General features: G+C 38.3%; 1 protein-coding gene across 4 annotated transcripts; it reads right to left on the bottom strand.

Annotated features, from left to right (window-relative positions):
• Positions 1-802: 802 nt before the first annotated feature.
• Positions 803-19,354, bottom strand: LOC140166033 (calcium-responsive transcription factor-like). Of its 4 annotated transcripts, none has more exons than XM_072189406.1 (12): positions 19,278-19,354; positions 17,353-17,746; positions 16,564-16,717; positions 16,027-16,241; positions 11,757-11,946; positions 10,597-10,705; positions 9,663-9,809; positions 8,790-9,083; positions 7,376-7,529; positions 5,987-6,170; positions 3,997-4,139; positions 803-2,390 (listed from the first exon to the last, which is right to left on the bottom strand). In XM_072189406.1, the coding sequence occupies exons 2-12, from the start codon at positions 17,473-17,475 to the stop codon at positions 1,803-1,805; spliced, it is 2,301 nt and encodes a 766-aa protein (XP_072045507.1). In that variant the 5' UTR covers positions 17,476-17,746; positions 19,278-19,354; the 3' UTR covers positions 803-1,802. The 4 variants fall into 4 exon arrangements, with proteins under 4 accessions (XP_072045507.1, XP_072045510.1, XP_072045508.1 ...); XM_072189409.1 differs by having other exon boundaries at positions 16,027-16,238; XM_072189407.1 differs by lacking the exon at positions 19,278-19,354 and adding an exon at positions 19,230-19,266.
• Positions 19,355-22,168: the final 2,814 nt, after the last annotated feature.

Here is a 22,168-nt window from a genome sequence, read left to right as displayed (position 1 = left end):
TGAAGCGTATGGCCAACAAGCAAGAGCTAAAACATTGAAAGCCTATTCCCATCTGTTTCATAGAATTTTACTATTCGCACTACGATGGGTTTGGATTTGTGATATTTTATTTGATATCAAATTATGGTTTCCTTTTAAGGGATCTAAAATGAGCCTTTATTGCGTTTCGACAGAATTTTTTGTGGAACTTGAGAGCACCTCAGACCTATCGATTGCATTCTGAATACGAAGCATGTCTTTCTGATATCAAATAATTTTCATTTTTTGAAAATCACAATATAATACAAATTTTATGACAAATTATAAAAATTTGATATTTTTCAAATTTTTGATATATAACAGTCCTCGAAGTAAATTATGTAAATCTAATGACATATTCTTAAAGTGTATGTAGTAGGGAGGAAAAGCCGACGGTCAATTGAAAATTTTGACCTTTCATATTGAAGATATGGATTTTTTCCCCAAAAGACCTAATTTTTTTGGTGTTTTGGGAAAAAAATCCATATCTTCAATACTGAAAGGGCAAAATTTTCAATTGATCGTCGGCTTTTCATCCCACCTACATACACTTTAAGTATAAATCATCAGATTTATAAAGTTTACTTCAAGTACTGTTAAATATCAAAAATATCAATTTTAATGATTTGCCATAAAATGTGTATTAAATTGCGAATTTCAAAAATCAAAATTATTTGATATCAGAATGACATTCTACGTATTCAGAATGCAATTCGATATGTCTGATGTGCTATAATGTCCCACAATAAATACTGTCCAAACGTTCATACCCCAGCCCTTAAGGATCCCTTACAATATATATTAATATTAGTGAAATCCAGAATTCCCTGATGTCTGGAAAATACATCAATTAATAGGCCCTCAATGTTTTGAATTAAAGAAAATGTAAATGTTTTGATGGATGAGTCTTGGCTCAATCCTAATCCTTGGGTTTGACCTAACTGTGAATCAAAGTTAACATTCCTTCAATCATAAATATTGACACAAAAAGGGCCAAACACCTAAATCTGGTTGTTGTTGTTCTTTGGTGGGGGTCATACTCTACAAAAATATAGCTTAATGATGCTAGCTGCAGCAGTATATTATGCTCCTTCCGAGATTGCCAGCACAATCTTTTGGGCAGATTTTACCAAATTTACGGTATGCATTTTCTTTTTGACCTGTTCAACACCTAAAATTATCTTGATTATGGGCCAAAAAAATTGAAATTATTTTAAATTTGCTTAACATTGTGCACTTTGCATGCATTTCCTCGGTAAATTCATTTCTGGCACTGGTCACTAAAACACTGCAGCCCCTCTATAAATATGTTAGGCTCAATATTCAAATACAGTTTGTCCCAAAAATTACTTTTCCAATATCATGATGTGCTTAAAAGAAGTTAAGAACACACTAGTAGAATTATAAGAGTGTTAAACTTGCATATTTTCCAAGTCTCCTGCAACTTTACCCTGTATCACAGTTGTAGTGTAGTAATTGTTTAAAAAAAGCTAAACCATTTTTCAGGAAGTGCGCTACGAGTAAGTTATATAATCAAACTATTTAATTCTCGATCATCAGAACACATACCTACTGCGAACACTGCGTCAAGCTCACTTTTTGTGGAATAATACGACCGCGACCTACCTATGCAAAAGCTGCAATCGAACATCGTGATTGGTCAGTTCTCAAACAGTCACACTAATTCAAGCGAATACTCATTGAGTTGTACGATCAACACAAATATATGCACCGTTGCCTCAGATGATCGAGAATTAGATATTTTTAGCATAGTGTTCTGCACGCTATTGTGGTAATGTGTTACAATCTGAAATATCATCCACATCTAGCCTTGGTCTCTTGGACATGCTTTCCCCAGTGTCATGCTCATGTGCATTGGGATCACTGTCATCTTGCATTTCTGATGCACTGTGAGAAAGACTAATGTTCTCATGCATACTTAGTAGTAGACTAGCTTGGTCCTCAGCTTGACTCAGTTCTGACATTACCCCTTTATGAGACATGACCTCTGATTGGTCTATTGCACTATGTTCGTGTTGTAATAGAGGATCTGATTGGTGGAGCTCATCTGCAGACTCTGTTGCTTGTAATAAAACATCTGTTGGACTAACATGTGCATCAGATGCATCCGATTCTAACAGACTTCCTGATTGGCCTAAGTGATCAGTACCTGGTGCTTCTAACAAGTCTCCTGATTGGTCCAAGCTACTGGTTGATGGATCATCTGGATGTAACAAACCTTCTGGTTGGTTAATTGTGGAATTATATGTTTGTAACAAGGTTTGTGATTGGTTGAGTTCTGATGTAGCTGCTTGTGATTCTGTCAGTCTTTGCATTTGAATAGTTACTGTACCTTCTGATGTTTCTTGAACCTGTAAACAACAAATGCATTAAACAGTATGGTTATAAAATAATAAATCAAATGAATGAACAAATGTACAAATGATTGAAGTAAATGAATGGAAAATAATCCAAGGCGGAATGTGTCTGTCCTCCCTTTTTTTGGAGTTTTCCCGCCAATTCAACCTCCGTAAAAATAAGATTGGTAAGGGAACAACCCAAAAGTTCGTTCGATGAAGTCCTATAAATGAAAGTCCTCTCGTTAGGGAGGGAGGGGGTCAAAAAGTGTGATTACGTTTGTAAAAAAGTAGTTAAACATCGGTCAAACTTGATCTTTTTTAAGGATTAATATATAATTTTAAAATTTTGGTGTTTTCTGAAGTACGATATTAGCATTTTACAGTAGTTGCTTCGAAATGATTCCAAATCAATATAGAGTGCAGTACTTACAACCTACAAGTTCATTATAAATCAGCTGTACTGCACTTTGATTCTTTTTTATTAGAAAATCCAGCAAGTCCTAGTTTTTTTGTGCCTAAAAAGGTATGAAGAAAAGTATTTTATAATAAAATAAGAATATCTGTTTCTTCCATAAACATGATTGTCACACCTCCTCCACAACCCCATCCACTTTTCATTTATAGGACTTCATCAAACTTTTGGGTTGTTCCCTAAAAATGGTGCTCGAAGTTCTATGATTAGGCTGGTTGAAATTTGAACCTATAAGCGTCACCTAATCCTAACACCCAACCCTGCTTTTTGATATCGGAAGTTTAAGAAGATACGAAAAAGGAAAGAAGATGAATGAAGAAATCACTTGGCACCCCAGGATTCGAACCTTAGATCCCCCCGCATGCCAAGCACACGATCACGGACCGGTAGCTACACAGGTAACGCTGCCCCAGGCAGCAATTCCGTGAGCATTTAACACTTAGGGTGATTGCGTCATTGCAGACCCTGGGATTCACGGGATTTTTTCATCGTGGTATTTATGGGTGTTAGGATTAATCTTATCTTCTTCCCTCAAATAGCCCATAGTAGCTAAGACCGTAAATGCAAGAAATAAACTGTTTTATTTATAATTCCTGTCGATCATGCCAGCAATCGACCACCGGTACCCTTGGCAGAACTGGCAGTTAAACCGCATTCCATTGTTCCTAACAATTGAAACCAGCTCAATTGATGGTACAGCCAGGGCTCCCACAGTCACCTGGCGGTTGGGTTTTGTAGTCATCCCTAAGTAATATATACCCGAGTTATATTTTGATGAGTGAACATCTTTGGAGTGAGTTGAGATGATAATTGCGCTGTTTCTGGTGAGATGGAATCAAAACCCAACTGCCAGTTGACTGTTTAAACCCTTTCAGGCCCAATTGATGGTACTGCGAGGGCTTTAGCAGTCAACTGGCAGTTGGGTTTTGTAGTCATCCTTAAAGTATTATATACCTGAGTTATTTTGATGAGTGAACATCTTTGGAGTGAATTGTGATAGTAATTGCGTTGTTTCTGGTGAGATGGAATCAAAACCCAACTGCCAGTTGACTGCTGAAACCCTTTCAGGCCAAATTGATGGTACTGCCAGGGCTTTCGCAGTCAACTGGAAGTTGGGTTTTGTAGTCATCCCTAAGTATTATGTACCTGAGTTATATTTTGATGAGTGAACATCTTTGGAGTGAGTTGTGATAGTAATTGCGCGGTTTCTGGTGAGATGGAATCGCATACTCTGGTGGTCCCATCTGTCATCTGAGTCTCCACTCTTGAGATGATAGCACTGCCATCAACTGAAATAAAACAATGATGCAGTCATATTAGCTGGATCTGTTTGAAGGCCTGGACCTGGTGTAACATAATGGGAACAAGAGAGGTTTGGTATGCCCTTACATCAGTGAGGACCCAAGCTTCCCTTGTGCCCCCGATGAGATGACAGTTTATAATAGTGAGTATGGAAAGGGTTCAGATTTCATAGTTGTCCTTTTGACACCACAAGTTGCTGCTTCCCCCCGGTGGGTTCAGTTTGTATTTAAAGGTAGGACCTATAACCGTTCAAGGATTTGAAAATGACCCCCTATTTCACCACGGGGAATCAAGGACATTTGCAGCAATTTTACCCCCTATTTTGCATAAAATCAGGGAAATTTTGCCCAAAATACCTCCCCTATTTTGATCATTTTGAGGACGCATTTCCATTTCACCCCCTTATCACGAGGAATTGAGGACATTTTTCCAAAATAAATACCCCTATTTCAAGGACGCTTTTGAATTCCCCCCCTATGTCACAGGGAAATGAGGACAATTTTTTTCGGAAAAATACCCGATCAATTTTTGTGTGGAACTACTAAAAAAACGGACAGAAAAAATAGAAAAAACAAAAACTGTAGCGGTAAAATGCGGACGAAAGTCCAAGAAATACACCCTATTTTTCATTTCAAGGACAATTTTGCTCCAAAACACCCCTAATTTGGACAATCATGAACAATTTTGTCCTCGAAAATTCGCATGGACATTTCTTGAAAAGTATCCCTAATTGGAACCATCATGCCGTACACATTGTTAGTGAAGACTGAACCCACCAGGCTTTCCCCTCATTTACTAAAACCTACATGTATTTACGCATTGGCTTTGGTGATCCTATATGTGTGGTGATCCACCTTTGATTCCCACCAGTTTCAGTTTCCCCTCTTTCCTATACCATTTTCCACCCTCATGTGGCAATGACATCAATGCAATGAGGTAAAGTTTGTTCGGTTTATAAAAGGCGGAAATTATTCGGCTTTTGTTACTGCGCACGTCAATAAAGTCCCAACTTACGCTCGCGTAAATTCACTTAAGCGTGCGCCATTACGCAATGCACAACTAGTGTAAGCATTGTGCCCAACTGCTTGCATGCCATTCTATATCAATACACGGTGTTGAATCTTTATTTTTTATATATACCGAACAAACTTTAGCTCTAGCTGTTTTGTGCACAAATCTATGCAGTGTCTTTACGCATGTGCATGTCAGCACTCTGAACAAACGCTACCGACTTGAAGTTGCGCCTCATGAAATGTGCACTGACATCACTGCAACATCAGGGTAAAAAATGGTCTGAAAACCTATTTAAGCCAGTGCCTGGATTGGTGATTGTTATGTGATGTGATGCATGTTTGATTCAAGTGTTTTCAACAACAAAATGCTAGGAAGACAAACAAACCCAGACTAACAATTCCAATGGGATGAGTGGAAATTGCAGTGGAGAACCAATGGGCCTCATATTAAAATGGTTTACAGTTCACCAAAAGTGTTATGATCTATATACCAATTATACCGTAGCAGTGAATGTATTGTATCTTACCCACAGACTACTACAGACCATGTATCAAAAGTCAAAGTCCCTGTGCATTGTATGCTGTGAATTCTCGCATATTCATGAGGGCCAATTTTCAATTGTGCTGTGTCTAACAACAATGTCAGTGTAGCGTGCCTGCGGGATTACGTGATAGAACGTAAAAATATGCGGTAAGTGTGTAGAAGATTTGTCTGTCGCATTTTATTCATGGAACATTCGGCCCTCATTATCGGGTGATGCTGAGACTTTGACTGCTTATACATGTACACGGTCTGTTATCTTTTTCGTCCATGATCTTACCGTCATCAGGATTCTGTGTGAGTGTGACAGTGACAGTCTGAGCCTGTAAACTACCCCCTGCTGATGTGCTTACTGCCGGTAGCATCATCACCTGTTCACGATGAAATAAATCATCTTCTTCTTGTTCCTGGGTTGATGAGCTTCTACGGAGGGGAGGAGCCGTCATACCAGCCAAATCTGCCAACTGATAGAGGAAGAAAAAAATGTAATCATATGAACATTTGTAAAGAACAAACAAAAGCTGAAATTGGACATAATCCAAAAAGTGTCATAATCAGCAATCACAGGGTCAGAAATTCCCAAAGATTCTCGTCAACAAAATTGCAAGAATCTATAAGAATTTTGTAAATATTTCAATTTATCATACAACGCTATATATATGGCGAGAATCCATGGATTCTTGCACAATTCCACTGGGAGAATCTAAAAGGATTCTTGCCCTTGGTTGCGAATTTCTGACCCTGAATCAGACTGAATTTTATGGTACTTGTGACCAAATTGCAATGGGTATTTCGTGATTTTAGCATCCTCATTTTAGGGTTATGGTTCAATAGATATCCACACAAATTATTTCCAAATTTCAGTTGATTTGCACAGTGAATTTTCACTAAAAAGTTGTATCACAATCGCAAAGTTTGGACTGCAAATAGCAATCCAATATGGTATGAATGTAATTTTTTCCCAGCACTTGGCGCATTTCCTAAATACAGAACATATTGATGTTTCTAAACTGGGCTCAAAAAGAAACTTATAATTTTTCACAACGTCATATCTTAAGATCCTGTCCATAAAAATGAACCAAAATTACACACAGGATTACTCTACTCTAAAGACATGTCAGTAACCAACTGACACAACAGCAAAATACAATGACATGGAACAGCTTCCTGGACCACATACACAGGCAAATAGTTGGCAACCAGCAAAAGAAATCTGTGAGAATGTGTACAAGATCCTTACACATGTGATTCTTTTCAAAGAGTAAGTGGAATAGTGTGGAACGGGGCTGCTTCTGCTTTTCACACACTTTCTTCAACAAACAGGTCTTGTTCCACACTATTCCACTTACTCACAGATTTCTTGTGTTGGGTGCCAAATATTGGGCTGTGAATGTGGTCCAGGAAGCTGTTCCATGTCAGTGCATTTTGCTGTTGTGTCAGTTGGACAACTGTTTGGTTACTGACCAGTGTTTCGAGTAGAGTATTGAAGTAATCCTGTATGCAATTTTGTTCATTTTTATGGAAAGGATTTTAAGATATGACCTTTTTGAGCCCAGTTTATATATTATTGAACCTAAACTTTCATCTATCCCTCCCTGTGGGCCCTGAGTCAGTTCTTGGTGGCCTGGTAATCATTTCATAAAACTAGGTGGGTCATATTGCTACTTACAGACACCGGAACGACTGGTACTAGTTCCCCTTGCTCGATGGCTTTCAACGCTTCATACACATGATTCTGAATATTATTGATGGTTGGAAAATAGGTTAGATTGTGTCTCTCTGGCATACTCCCTGGGCTAAAGAGCTTGTGCATCACATAGTTTCTGAAAAGAAGGATATAAGATTACAGAGAAGTAAATCCAGGGCTGTTAACTCTCATGCATTCAGCGTGATACTCATGATGTTCGGGCTCTCATGCCAAAGTAGTTAACTCTCACACCAAGGTAGTGACTGGAATGATATAGGGCCGTAGTTGTCAGCGACAACCTGTAAAGTGTGACGAGGGTTTGTGGATCAACGTCTAGGCATTGTGCCTGTGCGTAGCACACTATAAATCGCTGCATTTTTGTTTTGTTTTTAAATCTCACACCAAGGTAATAAATCTCACCACATATCATCAAAATAAATTGTTGTCCCTATCATCCCCCACTTGTTTAAATCTTGAGCAACCCTGGCTCAAATAATCATTATGTCAAAATGAAAAATTCTAATCGGCAAACAATTATTCTGTCCTGGTACGGCACTGTTCGACAAGTAATTCCAAAAAGTTGACAGCCCTGGGCAATTTGTACTCTGAAAGAACTATATACCATCAGAAAATTTTTTTGGGTATTTTATTGCTCTAACCTAACATGATCACATAATTATAATTCATATACTTTTTGAGTTTTTGACCGTTTCATTCTTAACCCCGAAAATAACCAATAGTGTAGGGAAATTGACGGTAAACTTTGTGGAGCATTGCCCAGAAAATGGCTAATTTTGCTGGGATTTGGTAGCTTTGGTGACATCACAGGTTTGAAGAACGACGCTTGTGTAAGGTTTATATCAAGTTTATCAGCTAATTTCTCATGAGCAAAATGGCAGAAAGCAATTAAATAAACCTTTATTTTGCTGACACTTGTCATGAAATTAATGGATAATTTGTGTGGACAAAGTCAAATTGCACAGAACAACTGGTACAAGTTGATCATGATTTTAATTTTAAGCCCTAGCGCAGTGCAGTGGCCAGGGCTACGAAATCCACGGTATCGTGGTACCGGCATTCCCAGAAAAAAATTCAATGTTTTTCCTAATCTTACACGAACCCATCTCCAAAATCTTATTGTAACTATACAAACCCACCCAAGCGGCTTGAGTGGGTTTGTATAGTTACAATAAGGTTTGAAGCCCATTTAACCTAACACCTTTTCCCCCAACCAAAAGGGAATTTTTGCCCATAAAAGCATCAAACCTACGGTCTGAGCACCTCCCGTTCATGCGCTCACAGAAAATATTCCAAATAGCAGTCCACGTTCCCAGAAAGGAAATTATTTTTCGCTGTCCTGGCAGTGGCATACATGTACACATAGCATTCCACTTACCGTAGATTCTGCCTGATAATATAAGCATTGACTATGCCATGCGATACCAGTTCCCGTATTTTCTCCGCAACTTTTGAATCGATATGCTGAGTGGGTCCCATCGTCATCACAGGCATGGAGCCTTCTCTGATATTGACTGTATCTGCCGACTGGACTTCTTTCACTACAACAGCAGGTTCTGATTTACAGTGCAAGATATCTTCCGCTTTGTTGTAGTAAGATGCAGGCAGCCCTGTGGTTGGAAACTGGTCGTGGTACTCGTGAGCTTTAGCGGTGGGTAGTTGAACGTAATATCTGCCAAAGATGTATAAAAGTTGATGAAAATTATTAACAACAAAATGGTAGTATGATATGGGGGACACTTTGCAGGAAGAGCAAGTATCCCCTTTTCAGGTGGTAAGAACAAGTACATCAAACCTGATAATAATGGAAGAGGATCATAAGCTTGATCTTACTATAGAGATTGCATGGACCAAATGGCCCTGGAGGTTGGGGTTGCAGCAATCATTAAATCTTCCCCCATTGCCCCCAAAACATTTACTTGGTCCTTCTGAGATATGATACATCTAAAGATCACCACACAAAACAAAATAAATCTTGTCACAATATCATATACATTATTTTGCAGCAAACCTTTGACGAGCATGACTAGTTTGACTACCGTGATGTTGCAAATTCGGAGCTAACAACGCGTACGGCGCACAGTTCATTCATAAATTTCCACTCGGCAACAGCAGATCGACTCTCGGCAGCCAATCATAGACAAGTGCGTCCAACGCAGTAAATATGTGATGTATGCTTAAAATACGCGCTCGTCAAAGGTTTACTGCAATTGTTTATAGTGTACGATTCTGAAGCTCTTAACATGTTCACCTTTCAACTCCTTTTATGGTGTCCACTCCCATTTCTTTGATGGTTAGGAATGCATTATCCTGTGCTTGACGTACTAACTTCTTGTCCCCATCCTTATCCGCTAGCACCCGAAACTGAGGGAACTTCTTCACCTTTTTGATGTAGATTCTGTGTAGGCAACAAACGATTACGATATTAATAGTCTCTCTAAATTGTCTATCTCTCTCTGCCCATTATACCCCCTTTCTCCTTCATCTCCTCCCTCAATCTTTCTTTCCTTCCATGGTCCATCCCATTCCCATTCTTTCCAGTAACTATTTTCTTCAGCTGTTTTCTCTTTCTTTTTTCTCATCTGTTACATCATTAAATTACCTCTCAATCTAAACTATATAAAGAATCACTTTCTGGTTCCCTTCTTATTTATCAACCCTTGCACTTATCTCCATTTCTCCTTCAGTCTCCCACTTCTTTCTTAAGCTCATGCTAACCCCTAATATTTCATGGTAATATGCAGTTTGAGTGCCAATCATATCAATTAACCACAACCCTTTCAAAAAGTTATTCCTTACAATATGTCTCCAATTTGCTGTTCCAGTTGAAATCCACACACCCCCAATGGAAGACATGACCTTAATCTTCCACACAGGGAGTGTGAATTTCAAATGGGGTTACCTGAATGGGCGACTCCCACTGGAAATCTACACGTCATGTGTGGGAGATTAATCTCATGTCTTCCATAGAGGGTGTATATGGGTATCACATACAATAGCACAATTTACAGCTGTAACATTCATCACCATTTTCTCCTTCTCATATTCCCATTCACCCCCTCCCTAGCATATATACCACAGGAAGCTTACCTAGCAGGACACGTCACCTGGCTGGAACCCTTTCTTGCCGCTCTCCTCCTTATATTCTCATTCACCCCCTCCCTAGCATACCACAGCAAGCTTACCTAGCAGGACACGTCACCTGGAACCCTTTCTTGCCGCTCTCAAGCTTCTTAGCTGCAGCTCCTTTCCGTCTTGGTCCATACTGACATTCCATTACCACAGCTCTACTCCCTAAAACAATATAATCATGTAAATTATTGTCCATAAATCTGAATCATTTGCTGAGTGATGAGTGACTGAATTTTGACCAATCAGTTTCCAAAGAGCGTTCAACCTCGATGGTCACAATCATTGCTAGTGGCTCAGCCACTGAGTGTAAATGCTAAACTAAAAACAAATATACATGTATGGATATTGTGTCATTATTCTGAAAATAGTACCTTCTCTGTATGTAATCATAAAACAAACACCCTGACCATGCTAAGAAATATGTGGGATACATGTCTCTCGTAGGCCACTATGGAGCCTGTTGGCAAGAAATATGTGCCTCACGCAGGCCACTTTGGAGCCGGTCAGCAGGAAATATATGGGTTATGTGCCTCACACAGGCCACTTTGGAGCCTCTTAGCCGATGATTCATTGACATGGAGCACCTGCACACTTGTGACAGACACTTTGCTGTCACACCCATTTTGAATTTTCATAAGAGTAGACCCTGCTCATGGGACAAATAATAGCAACATTTACTGATCATGATCTGACCATCATTACACAAAAAGCTAATTATTATTAATTTGAAATTTGTACTCAATTTTTTAATCTAAGAAACAAGAAAGGGCTAATGTTTAAATTGACATCTTTGAAAATTTCTCCTAGTTCTTGTAAAATATTCCATTTTAGGGATATATATATTTTCTTCATTCATTTCACTGGTCTCATTTTCCTAAATTGAATACCAGAATTTGATTTAAAATACCAGGACAGCTCTCGACACCTGCTGTGTGTTTCCCATGTCAACACATTAACTTTTCAGTGTCAATGAATTGCTAGAGGGCATATAGCATGGTGTGACTTTACAGCGGCCCAAGTCCAGCTGTGAATAGTGGCCAATGATGACAGGTTGACCAGTGCGAGTTAATACACCCTTTCATATATACCTATGGCAATTACTAACTGTCAAAGCTGAAAAAAGTTTGGCTTCACAAGTTAAAGTACCTGTCGACGATGTGTAGAAAAATACTGCAAAAAGTTGTAACACAATGTAATATGCCCGGTTCTTTACCTGAATTGATGAATGGTATCCCATCATATGGTACATACTGAGATTTCCACATCAATCTCTTGGAGGGTCTCTCATTACTTGGTGACTGTCGTGTACCCCAGTAACTTCCTGTCTGTTGTTTATGGTAGGTGAGTAATAGATCTAGCTCTACATCACTTTCCACGTAACCACGATAGGAGTCGCCTATCTCCTGCACACATGTAATAAGATAGACACACGACAGTTCAGAATTCTTGCTAATAAAGCCAAAATGTTAGGGTTAAGGATTTAATTTATGACTATTTTTGCATTTTTCTCAAAAAATAATAACACACTGGTAACAAAAGTTATCCAATTACTACACTGAAATGTCAGTGACTCAAGACAAGCGGTTCAGTATATATGATCGGAAATGAGGTACATCCTTGCGGTACCTGATTTCTTATTATAAATAACGAACCACTTGTCTTGGATCACTGAAATTCCAGTGTAGTAATTGGATTCCTTGCCCCTATAATATACATTATACATATACTTTTGTTACCACTGTGTTATTAGTTTTTGAGAAAAATACAAAAATAGACACAAATTTATCAAGGGGTGTAGTACCCCCTTAAGATTAGGTTTATGGTTCACTTTGGGCACCATAATAAAATCTCGAAAACCTAGCATTGCCACTTTTACATACATACATACTGACACTTTGATACAGGACTGAAATGTGCTGCTGTCGCACACATCAGGAACTGAAGATTTCACATCACCAAATAATGTCTCTAAACGCTTTCCGTCCCGATGCAGTGTTTTTGCATTTCGGTAAAAGTTGACCAACATTAAATCAATATGAAAAATCAAAAAGAAATTGGCCGGCAGATTTTGTGAAAAAATTGTGCCAGGTATTAAGGCAGCTGTGTACTCTTAGACATGCATGTAGTAAAAGTGCCATAACTTTTAAATTATTAACGCAAGACATATAAAAGCATACATTTTTATAAAGGCAAGACATCAATGAATCTTAATATGAATACAGATTTGGTGTAAAAACAACAATTATGAAGAAAATCACAAAAAAGTGAGTTTTTGGCAATTTTTGTTCGGTACATCATAACAAAAAAACACTCTTTCCAAAAATTGTTGTTTTGTTTTTTTCTTAATCTTGAGACACCATTCCAAAAACGGTTTTTTTAGTTTTTTGATATTGGCCTTATTTTTGAGATATTGACCATATAAGGCATCAAAATGAACTTTTTAAAATTCACAAACGCCCATTTGCACAAAATGATGCCTAAAATCGGAAATAGACCAAAATATAAAAAAATGAGAAAACCGTTTCTTAAGTCGATCATGCTTTTTATGATGAGCATAATTGCTTACCTATAGATGCTGTATTTATTGAGTTATCGTGTACCTAAATCGTCATTTTACCGAGAAAATGAACATTGAAATAAAGGCCGTTGAAGTTTAAAGTGGTCATATTTTGCACTTTGATCGAAGCTCACAGGAGAATGCGGCAGTTCTCGCTTTTCTACCTTACATTACGTGAACATCGGGTAAATCCACAGCCCTTTGAGAAGTTTTGGCGAAATCTATTCATATCTTGATGTTTAAATCGGGGGAAAGAACTTGAAAAAATTCACATTTTATCAGCTAAAACGGAGCCATTTGACCGCTAGGTTTTATGAAATCAGTGCTTCCATAAGATGCGCTGGCGCATGCAGCTAAGCGTTGCATGATCTGTGCGTTAACAAATTGCGCGTCTACAAACGCGATGCGTTGTTCTTGTAGCAGTATACCCGATGGTACAACAAAGATTTTCTTTCCTTTTAAATTGCGGAAACGAGTGAAATAGTGAAATAAAATCCATAAAATAGAGCAGTTGGAGTTAACAAATCTGGATTTTCTTTCCTTGTATTTATAAGTAAATACATTTCTAAAAAGCTCAATTTCGCGAAAGAAACAATGTCTTTAGTACACAGCCGCGTTAAATGTAGGCTTGAATCCAAGCATCTGCCAAGATTTAAAAAGACTTGGTGCTTTTATTCAGATTTTAAATGCATTTCTCAAGACGCCAGTTTCTAGGTAATATTACAAGTGGCGCTATTCTGAAAATTAGGTGAACAAACTTGATAATCTTCAGCGGTCCAGTAGTTCGAAAATTCAATGGTCAACTATATATTTCTTTTTGTTTGTTTACTTGCTTATTTGTTTATCTTTCATGAAAATATTACTTCTAAAAATTGAGTCGCTTCGTAAGGTAGGTAGAGCCATTTGAATAGAGCCTATTTTGTACACAAAGTATAGGGAAATTTATTAGTATTGTGATACCTGAAGGAGTTGAAGACTACACGTTAATGAGCCCGGTGGAATTTCACTGATAGCCCTGTACTGATCCCGGGGTACTGATGCCGAGTGCGTGAGATTTAAATGTAATTTGTAAACACAGATTTAGATTACACAGTTTGCATAGGCAGTACGTGCTACATGCAGATTTACGAGAAATATCAGGAATTCTATATGTTTTACACAGTGACAAAGGTAGTATATAGTGTGTTAACATGGTAGCTTACTGAAATGGTCAAACTTGCACGATTTTGGCTGATCAAATGAAGTATTTCGCCAAGTAGGCATGTTGTGATCATCATCATGCTGAGCTTACATGCTGTGCATATGTGTGTATGCACGCTTCATTACTTGGGGTGCACGTGTGTGTGTTCTTTAGTCTACATTTGCCGGGGGGGGGTCTACCTGGTTGAATGAATGTGTACAGCAGGGATAATTAGAAACTCTAAACAGCCCAGCCAAAGTAGACATGTTGTCACAGAACTTGTGATCATCACCATCATCATCATGTTCAGCATACAGCTTACATGACTTTGTGTGGGGGTGTGTTGTTTACTACATTTGCCAGGCGGGGTGGTCTGCCTGGTTGAATGAATGTGTACAGGGATAATTAAAAACTGCAAACATTGGCAACAGCCTAGTCAAAGTTAATATTATCTTATTAATGTGCCTATTTCATAATTTCATTGTTTTCTTTCAAGCATGGACAAGACCCAGGTAGGAAAACAGCCGATCCAGCACCGTTCTACTACCGCCTTCGAGAACGAATCGAGAAAAACATGAAAGAAGATAAAGACGGTAAGCCACTAGCTGGTAAACTCTGGCTCATTATATTCTCATTTTAATGTGTTTTATTTCTTCAAAATTCATATTTTAAAAAGAAAACATAGCAAAATCGGTGCTTTACCATGCCCCCCCCCCCCCCACCCCTTAACCCATAATCATACAGTTAAAAACACGCAAAAACCACACAAGTGATCACTTATGTACAATTTATATATTTAATATCATGCCTAAAACATTATATTCAGATGGGGAGACATCATTTTCAAAACAAACTGATTTTAATTTGATCCATTTCAGTACCTGCATGACCTTCTACATGTGCTATCTACAGTAGATAGCAAATTATTTGAATTTGGCGCAAAAATATTTCAACTTGAGGTCAGTCACTCTTAGTGAAGTTATATAATGTTAATTAGTATTAAAGCTATTAGAAAATAATAAAATCAAACATCTTGAGGTCCATGAACAAATAAAGTTACCCTTAAACACCTGTCAAAAGGCACCTTAGTCGCTGTCACCTTAGTATGTTTGGTACCCAATACCCATCGGTTTCCAGTAATATGGATATGACTGCAACATCAGGATCCGCATAATTTACTGATTAAAATGTCATAACCAGTAATATGAATATAAATTATGGTCACTTCAAGGAGACATTATTTTGCATCTTGAAGAAGCAGGCTTTTCAATAACCATCCAAACGGACGGGTACCAATCATTTTGATACAGCCTGTACATCATTGAGGAAAGATTCTGTGTATTCTATAATTTGTCCCTCGTTTTTGGTTTCTTTTTCTCCTCATTTACAAGTCTCATAGTACACTTTACAGGACTTTGCTGATCAACCACTGAAGCCCAAGACACACCATACAACAATCAGGGACTTGCAGTTGAAAAGAGCAAACCCTATACAAACCATATGTCATCACACCAAGGATCAGCCCCTGAGTTCTTGTATCAAGACAATAAGCAGTTACTTTCTTGCCCAGGGGAATTGCAAGATAAGTGAATTATTATCGTAGATATACCACAGGCAGTTGCGCAGGGAGGGAGGCTGTTAGGGTATGGTTGTACATTTTTATTTCTCAATCCTCTAAGCCATCTTTTACATGGTAAGTCCATATTCTTTGACTCCCCACCAAAGTATTTATGGACATTCCCTTACCTCAACATCATTAAGTCTTGATGCCCATGGAGGACAGCCTGGAGGCAGTGGTTTACTTGGTTGTGTGTCTGCAGCTAGCTGAGGCGGCTTGGATGGGTTACTTATCCCCAATGCGCTGCTATTTAGTCCTACAGGTGCAGTCCCTTGGGTCTTTGGTACACTGGATTCTTGGTCTTGTGCCACTTGCATGACCTGACCTAGCATGAATCGGTCTGCTGGGAGAAGAATGAATTAAATTTAAAGGTATCATTTGTGATATAAAATAACCGCAAATGCAATTGTACCCTCATCGCATAGGTATGGAGCCAGCTGACCTCAAATAACCTCTTACCACAGCATGTATGTGACCCAGGACACCACCATTACATGAAAATAATGCAGCTATTACTCAAGTTTGGTCACAATTACATTTGAACCGTTCATGAATATGTCAGGCCACGTTTTTCATTTTCAGCATTTTAACATGATGACCTTTCACCTTTTAACTTCAGTCTGATTTCGGTCAGATCAAGCAAAATGATAGACTTTTTCACATACCTTGCTCCCCTTCTGTTACTTGTCCTTGTGAGTTGCTGCTGCTAAGTGGTTCCACAATGATTTGATAGATGGTATGGCCAGCTTGAACCGCACCTTGAACCTCAACTATTTTGGTTACTGATTTGCCATCCCTTGGTAAGTTGATCGGTATCATCTGTAAACAAAATGTAGAAGATATTTCATAGTTGAAGTCTGAGGAAAATCATCTTGGTATTTCAGTCATATGGATTATATTGCCACTTAGTTATATGTGGCGTAAGTGGGGGCACACCCCCAATTTTTGCAAGGACCACCCCCCTAAAAATCACGCACTGGTCAACAAAATAGCAAAACACACCTCATTTGGGGCTAAAATGGTCTGAAATTGACATTTGACTAAAACCGGATCAAAATATGCTTGTCCCCAGTTGTTGTAGTAACTACAAATTTCGAACGTTTAGCCGGGAGTTTCGATTATTGGAACTGGCTTGTCCCTGACCTGTAAATTGGAATGTTTCCGCCACTGTGGCCTACAAAAACCATGTTAAAACGAAATAATCGGTAAAAAAATGTCTTGTACATTATATAGCCAAAGGTTTTCAGTCCCAGTGGTATATAAATCTCAATTTTTTTGAGAAAAGTGGGGGATAAGGCTGTGTATCACAAAATGCCCATGCAGTATTATACCCAATGTAATTTTTTCTGAATTTCTCAATTAAAAAAATAAAAATAAACGAAATGTGAAATGTGTGAAGCCTACAAGGCACAAACTTTATTTTCTTTTGTAGTTGTAACATTCTACTTATTTACCTTTGCCACCTGAGCTGCTACAACAGTGCCTTCCCCTTGACCATCAGGATTCTGTAATGTTATCGTTACCGGTGTGACACAATCAGAACTGGAAGCTTTAGCGCCATCGCCACCGATCATCATACTACCGCCCGACACCAATGCATCTGATGTTGTTGACGACACAACAGGGACGCTCCTAAGCAACACCTCTGATTGATGATTCCCTCACCATGGCTACCAGAATGTGTCGTTAACGTGACTGGTATGGGATAGCTGGGAGGTGGCGCTTTCATGGTATTTTCCGAGATAGAGACGGAGGGGAGCATTTGAATGTCATCAAAAGAGAGTGACACAGCTTGGGAATGACCTGAGCTTGATGACGCCATGGCGATCTGTCACATTGCAAATGAACCTGAAATGTCAAATTTATATAAAAACATAAGCAGCCTTATTGTGTGATCTGCTCTTATTGTATCTTTTCTTTGTCACATCCTCCAGTAGGCGACGAAAAAAAAACCCCAGTTCTACAGGCCCGCCCGACCCAGAATTTGCGTTTTGGAGATTTTTTTTTGCTAAAATCATGTAAATTTTTCTTTCAGATTTTTGTGAAATTCAGGGACTGTCTTTTAGAATTTGCAGGAGAGCATTAAATAGCTCTTCTGGAGCCTTCAAGGAGAGCTGTTTAGAGTATTTACCATAGAATGTAATTAATGGTCAACTAAGGAGAGCTAAAAATCACTCTCCTATATCAGATTTAAGGAGAACAGTAGAGAGCGATTGCTCTCGCTCTCCTCAAAAGGCAGTCCCTGGAAATTTAGGGTCACTTTAGCTTCCAGAAAAAATAAAACCAAAAAAAACCCGCCAGACCGACCAAACCTACTTGAAAGGTCTGTCCGCCCGTAGAACAGGTTTTTTTTTTTTTCGTTGTCAATAACAATCCATTGGAGAAAAAAAGATAAATTAATCAGAGAATTCAGAAACGACTATGGTTAAAAAGTAAAGTAATCATTCCATCCATGCATCAATACCTTAACCAGACCAGCTTGTATAAAATATGTTGAGCAGAACAAAACACAGACAGCTGACTACATCATTTGCTATAAAATGAATTAATGGCCTCTAGACTTTACTTCAATAAAATCCCCATTGTGGCCTGTACACCATCCGCGATAATCAACTTTTGAAAAGCACCCTAAACAAAGATTTAACCCATGGCTAAAACAATACCCTGGGTGTTTTCACACCCTAAACAGGGATTTTATTCCTTGCATCAAATTTCCTACCCTAAATTTTGCTACCCTTTTTTCCAATATTTCATGTTTTTGACACCCTAAACGTGTTACGCACGTATTGTGCCCACCCACGAAAAAATACCCTTTTCACGCATTTTTATTATCGCGGATGGTGTACAGGCCACAATGGGAGTGCCCCCCCCCCCGGAATAAAATGAATTTATTGTTATTATAAAACACTTCTACCTTCTGGCAAAATTATATCTTGGAAAAAATGGCCAACAAGTTCAAGATAAAAAGCCATGGTTTAACGCATTGTTGAACCTTGCAACAGATTATAATAGCACATTTCTTAATATGATTTTAACACAACATGACAAACATGAAACAATGACAATCATAACATCAGGACTGCACATGACATGAATATGTCTTTCTGTATTTCTGATCAGACTGATGATAAAAAAAAATGTACATGCATGGCATGATTGTGTCAAAAGGTTCCAGGAAATCGACCGCCATTTTACTTTTCTAGTGTCAAAAGACATTGGCTAATCTTTCACATGGTACACCAAATATTGCAAGCAATAATGTGTTTAAAATACGCAGACAGGATGCCTAGACTTCCCACCAACAACTGCAACATCAATTATCAATACAAACGGGAAATTCCCGGCAAACTTTCGAAGAAATTGAGACCGAGACACAGACCTCGTTTCAAGAGAAAAACCTCGTCTTCATTTTCCTAGTTATCGTTTTGTCCATCACCGTTAATTTTCGTGTCACGAGGCCACTAGCCTGAATCCTTCCAGGCCCAGAATTGCGGCGTCTTTATATTACCCACAATCCTTCACGTTGCCTTATTCAGGGCCTGAATTCGTAACATGAAAAATTTTGGTGCACTTTTTTCGTCTGGAGCCAGAATTCTGGCTCCACGAGCGTGCGCAGTAGGAAACTTTTTCTCATAGTCTCCAACACCGCCAGTTTTGTTCCGCTCAAACCATTGCAGCTGAGGCCCGGGTTGAGGAGACTATGTCATGAATAAGTAATGAGCTTGCGTCATAGCTTGCATATTGTCGAAATCTGGACAATCATAACTACAGCCAGCGGTGTATAGACAGCATTAATTGATTTTTGCGGGGATTTTTGGAAAAGCAACAGTTTAAGTTTTTAAGTTTAATATTTTTGTTTTTAATTTACTTTCATTGCCACAAATCATTATCATTCTTATTCTTTAATATTCTTCTTATTACCATTATTAGTAGACCTTTTTCCAAGGGGGGGGGGTTGTGAAAAGTGGACTTTCTTCCTAAAATTTGGACCCCGGATTTGGACCTTCTTATTTAGACCAAAAGTTAAAAACTTGAATTTTGGCTTGTTACGCTCACAAATTGTGATATTTGGGGACTTTCTTTTTTTTGCAAAATTATTTTTTTACTTTTTGGTTAAAAGAAAACCAATCACAAAATGCCGTTCTCTCGACTTCCAATTTAACTGACTCCCCAAAAACCCAGAAAAAAAAAATCACGCTGTAGTCCTAGTACTTTCAACCAGGGTCCAGGGATGTTGTTTCATATCAGTCTCTAAATATTTCAACAAAACTGATTGCAGAATTTTGCCCTATGCCTTCATTAAGATTTCTCAAAAGCAACCGCAAAAAGTCGGGTTTATATAAAGGGCATTCAACGTTTTAATAAATAAATTCAACTTTGAACTTTAAAAAAAAATACAAATATTTTGACAACATTTAAAAATGTTTTTTTTTTTGGCAGAGTTTTTCATGTAAACACGTCTTCATGACCTTATGTTTTTAGGGAGTGTTCATGACTTCTTTGGTGGGGGTGTAAAATGTGGGGGATCAAAAATATTGGGTTCTAAAGGGAATAAAACCAGTCCTTAATAGCGGAGGCCGGGTAACAAAATTGAGGGTAAAAGTCCGGGGTAAGATGTACCAGAAGGCATGCACATTTTAATTCTTTTAATGAAAAATTGTGTTTCATTTTATAAATTCTAACATTTACAAGTTTGTGTTTTTTACTGGAAAACGATCACGAATACATCAAATATTGATTAGTCCTGAAAACACAGATACCGGCACATGTTATATTTCTTTTCATTTTATTTTTCTAACACATGACTGATACAAAAAGGATAACAACTTGATATGGTCAATATGATTTAAACAAACATCAATTTATTTTAATTGAAAAATACACTAAGAAAAGTTGCATTAATAAAAAATCAATAAAAAATTGGAGGAAATAAAACTGCTTTTAATATGAAGTACCTGATATCCAGATTACTCAGTTTACTTATTTTTGAAAGTTGCCACGTCCCCAACTTTTGTCCAATCTGCAACCCTAATAAACTATGACCAAAGAGGCCTAGCCAATTCTGAACACCTTTTCATGAAATTGTACATCACTCATCACTGTCAGGGCCTAGATTTCAACGAGCATCACAGAATCGATTCTCGTAATGATTCTTGTAAGATTGGGTGCGAGAATCAAAATCTCTCATTGTATCATACAGTAAGTGCAGTGACTAGGATGGATTTTGATTCTTGCAAACCAAGGCGAAATCTAGGTTTCGACTGTGCTGATTTATACAGAGCCCTCAAGTGACATGGAAGAAAAAACGGGTCTGAGATAGCCTTGAGATAGTAACTCGGGGTCCAAGATAGTAATTCGAGGCCCGACTTAGTAACTCGGGGTCTAAGATAGTAACTTGGGGCCCAACTTAGTAACTCGTGCCCAAGATAGTAACTCGTGCCCGAAATAGTAGCTTGGGGTCCCCAAACTACTAGTCAGGGCCCCAATTTACTATCTTGGACCCGAGTTACTCTTGGACCCGAGTTACTATCTTGGACCCAAGTTACTAAGCCGTACCTCGATTTTTTTCTTCCATGTCACTTTGGGGGCTCCGTAGTCAGTGCAGTTGAAATTGCTGCTTTTGGAAGTAAGGCATTTTGTGATTGTGATCCACAGCATCATACCCCCCCCCCCACTTTTCTCAAAAAAAGATTTTTATACCACTGGAAACCTCTGGCAACATTATGTTTATGTACAAAGAATTTCCTGCAGATTAATTTGTTCAGCAGAAATATCATGAAATTTGAATTATGTTCTGGTACACCAGAACAAAATTACAACAAATAATCATGCATACCTCGCAAATGCAAAATCGGAATCACCTGCAATTTTAGGAATAACCTTTTTGGGAGATATCTACCTAAAAATGATATAAAAAGAGGATGCTAGGATCACTAAAATTGAAAATTAACATTATCTAATTATTGTCCACTGTTTAGTACATACAGGTACATGTATAACCTACACCACATCCCTCTCTTCTAGGTTATTTATTATTTATTTATTACTATAATTCATAGTCTGTAAAATGGGTACATACATGTACAAAAGTCATACCTAGCTTAACAGGGTAAGGGGACAGTTATTGGCAAGTTAAAATGGGCGAGTAAGAGCGAGAGAAAATGGCGAGTCAGATAAGTTTAGTAGCCCCGGGTCCCTGCAGAGGTTAAAGATTGATCCCTGCTGAGAATACGGGAAGTCTCGCCATTGAGTTAAGATTTTTTGGCAGAC

This window comes from Amphiura filiformis, chromosome 12 (genome assembly GCF_039555335.1).
Source record: "Amphiura filiformis chromosome 12, Afil_fr2py, whole genome shotgun sequence".
Classification (NCBI taxonomy): domain Eukaryota; kingdom Metazoa; phylum Echinodermata; class Ophiuroidea; order Amphilepidida; family Amphiuridae; genus Amphiura; species Amphiura filiformis.
Note: the sequence above shows the minus strand (reverse complement) of the source record. Positions and strands in the feature narration are given on the sequence as shown.

Bases quoted from the DNA above. Each gene is read 5' to 3' on its own strand.
- LOC140166033 (XM_072189406.1), bottom strand. From the start codon at position 17,475: ATGATGATCGGTGGCGATGGCGCTAAAGCTTCCAGTTCTGATTGTGTC. The intron at 7,530-8,789 runs GTAAGTGGAATG...CCTTCTTTTCAG, and splicing joins ATTATCAGGCAGAATCTACG to AAACTATGTGATGCACAAGC. The intron at 4,140-5,986 runs GTAAGATCATGG...GTTTTATTTCAG, and splicing joins CACACAGAATCCTGATGACG to TTGATGGCAGTGCTATCATC.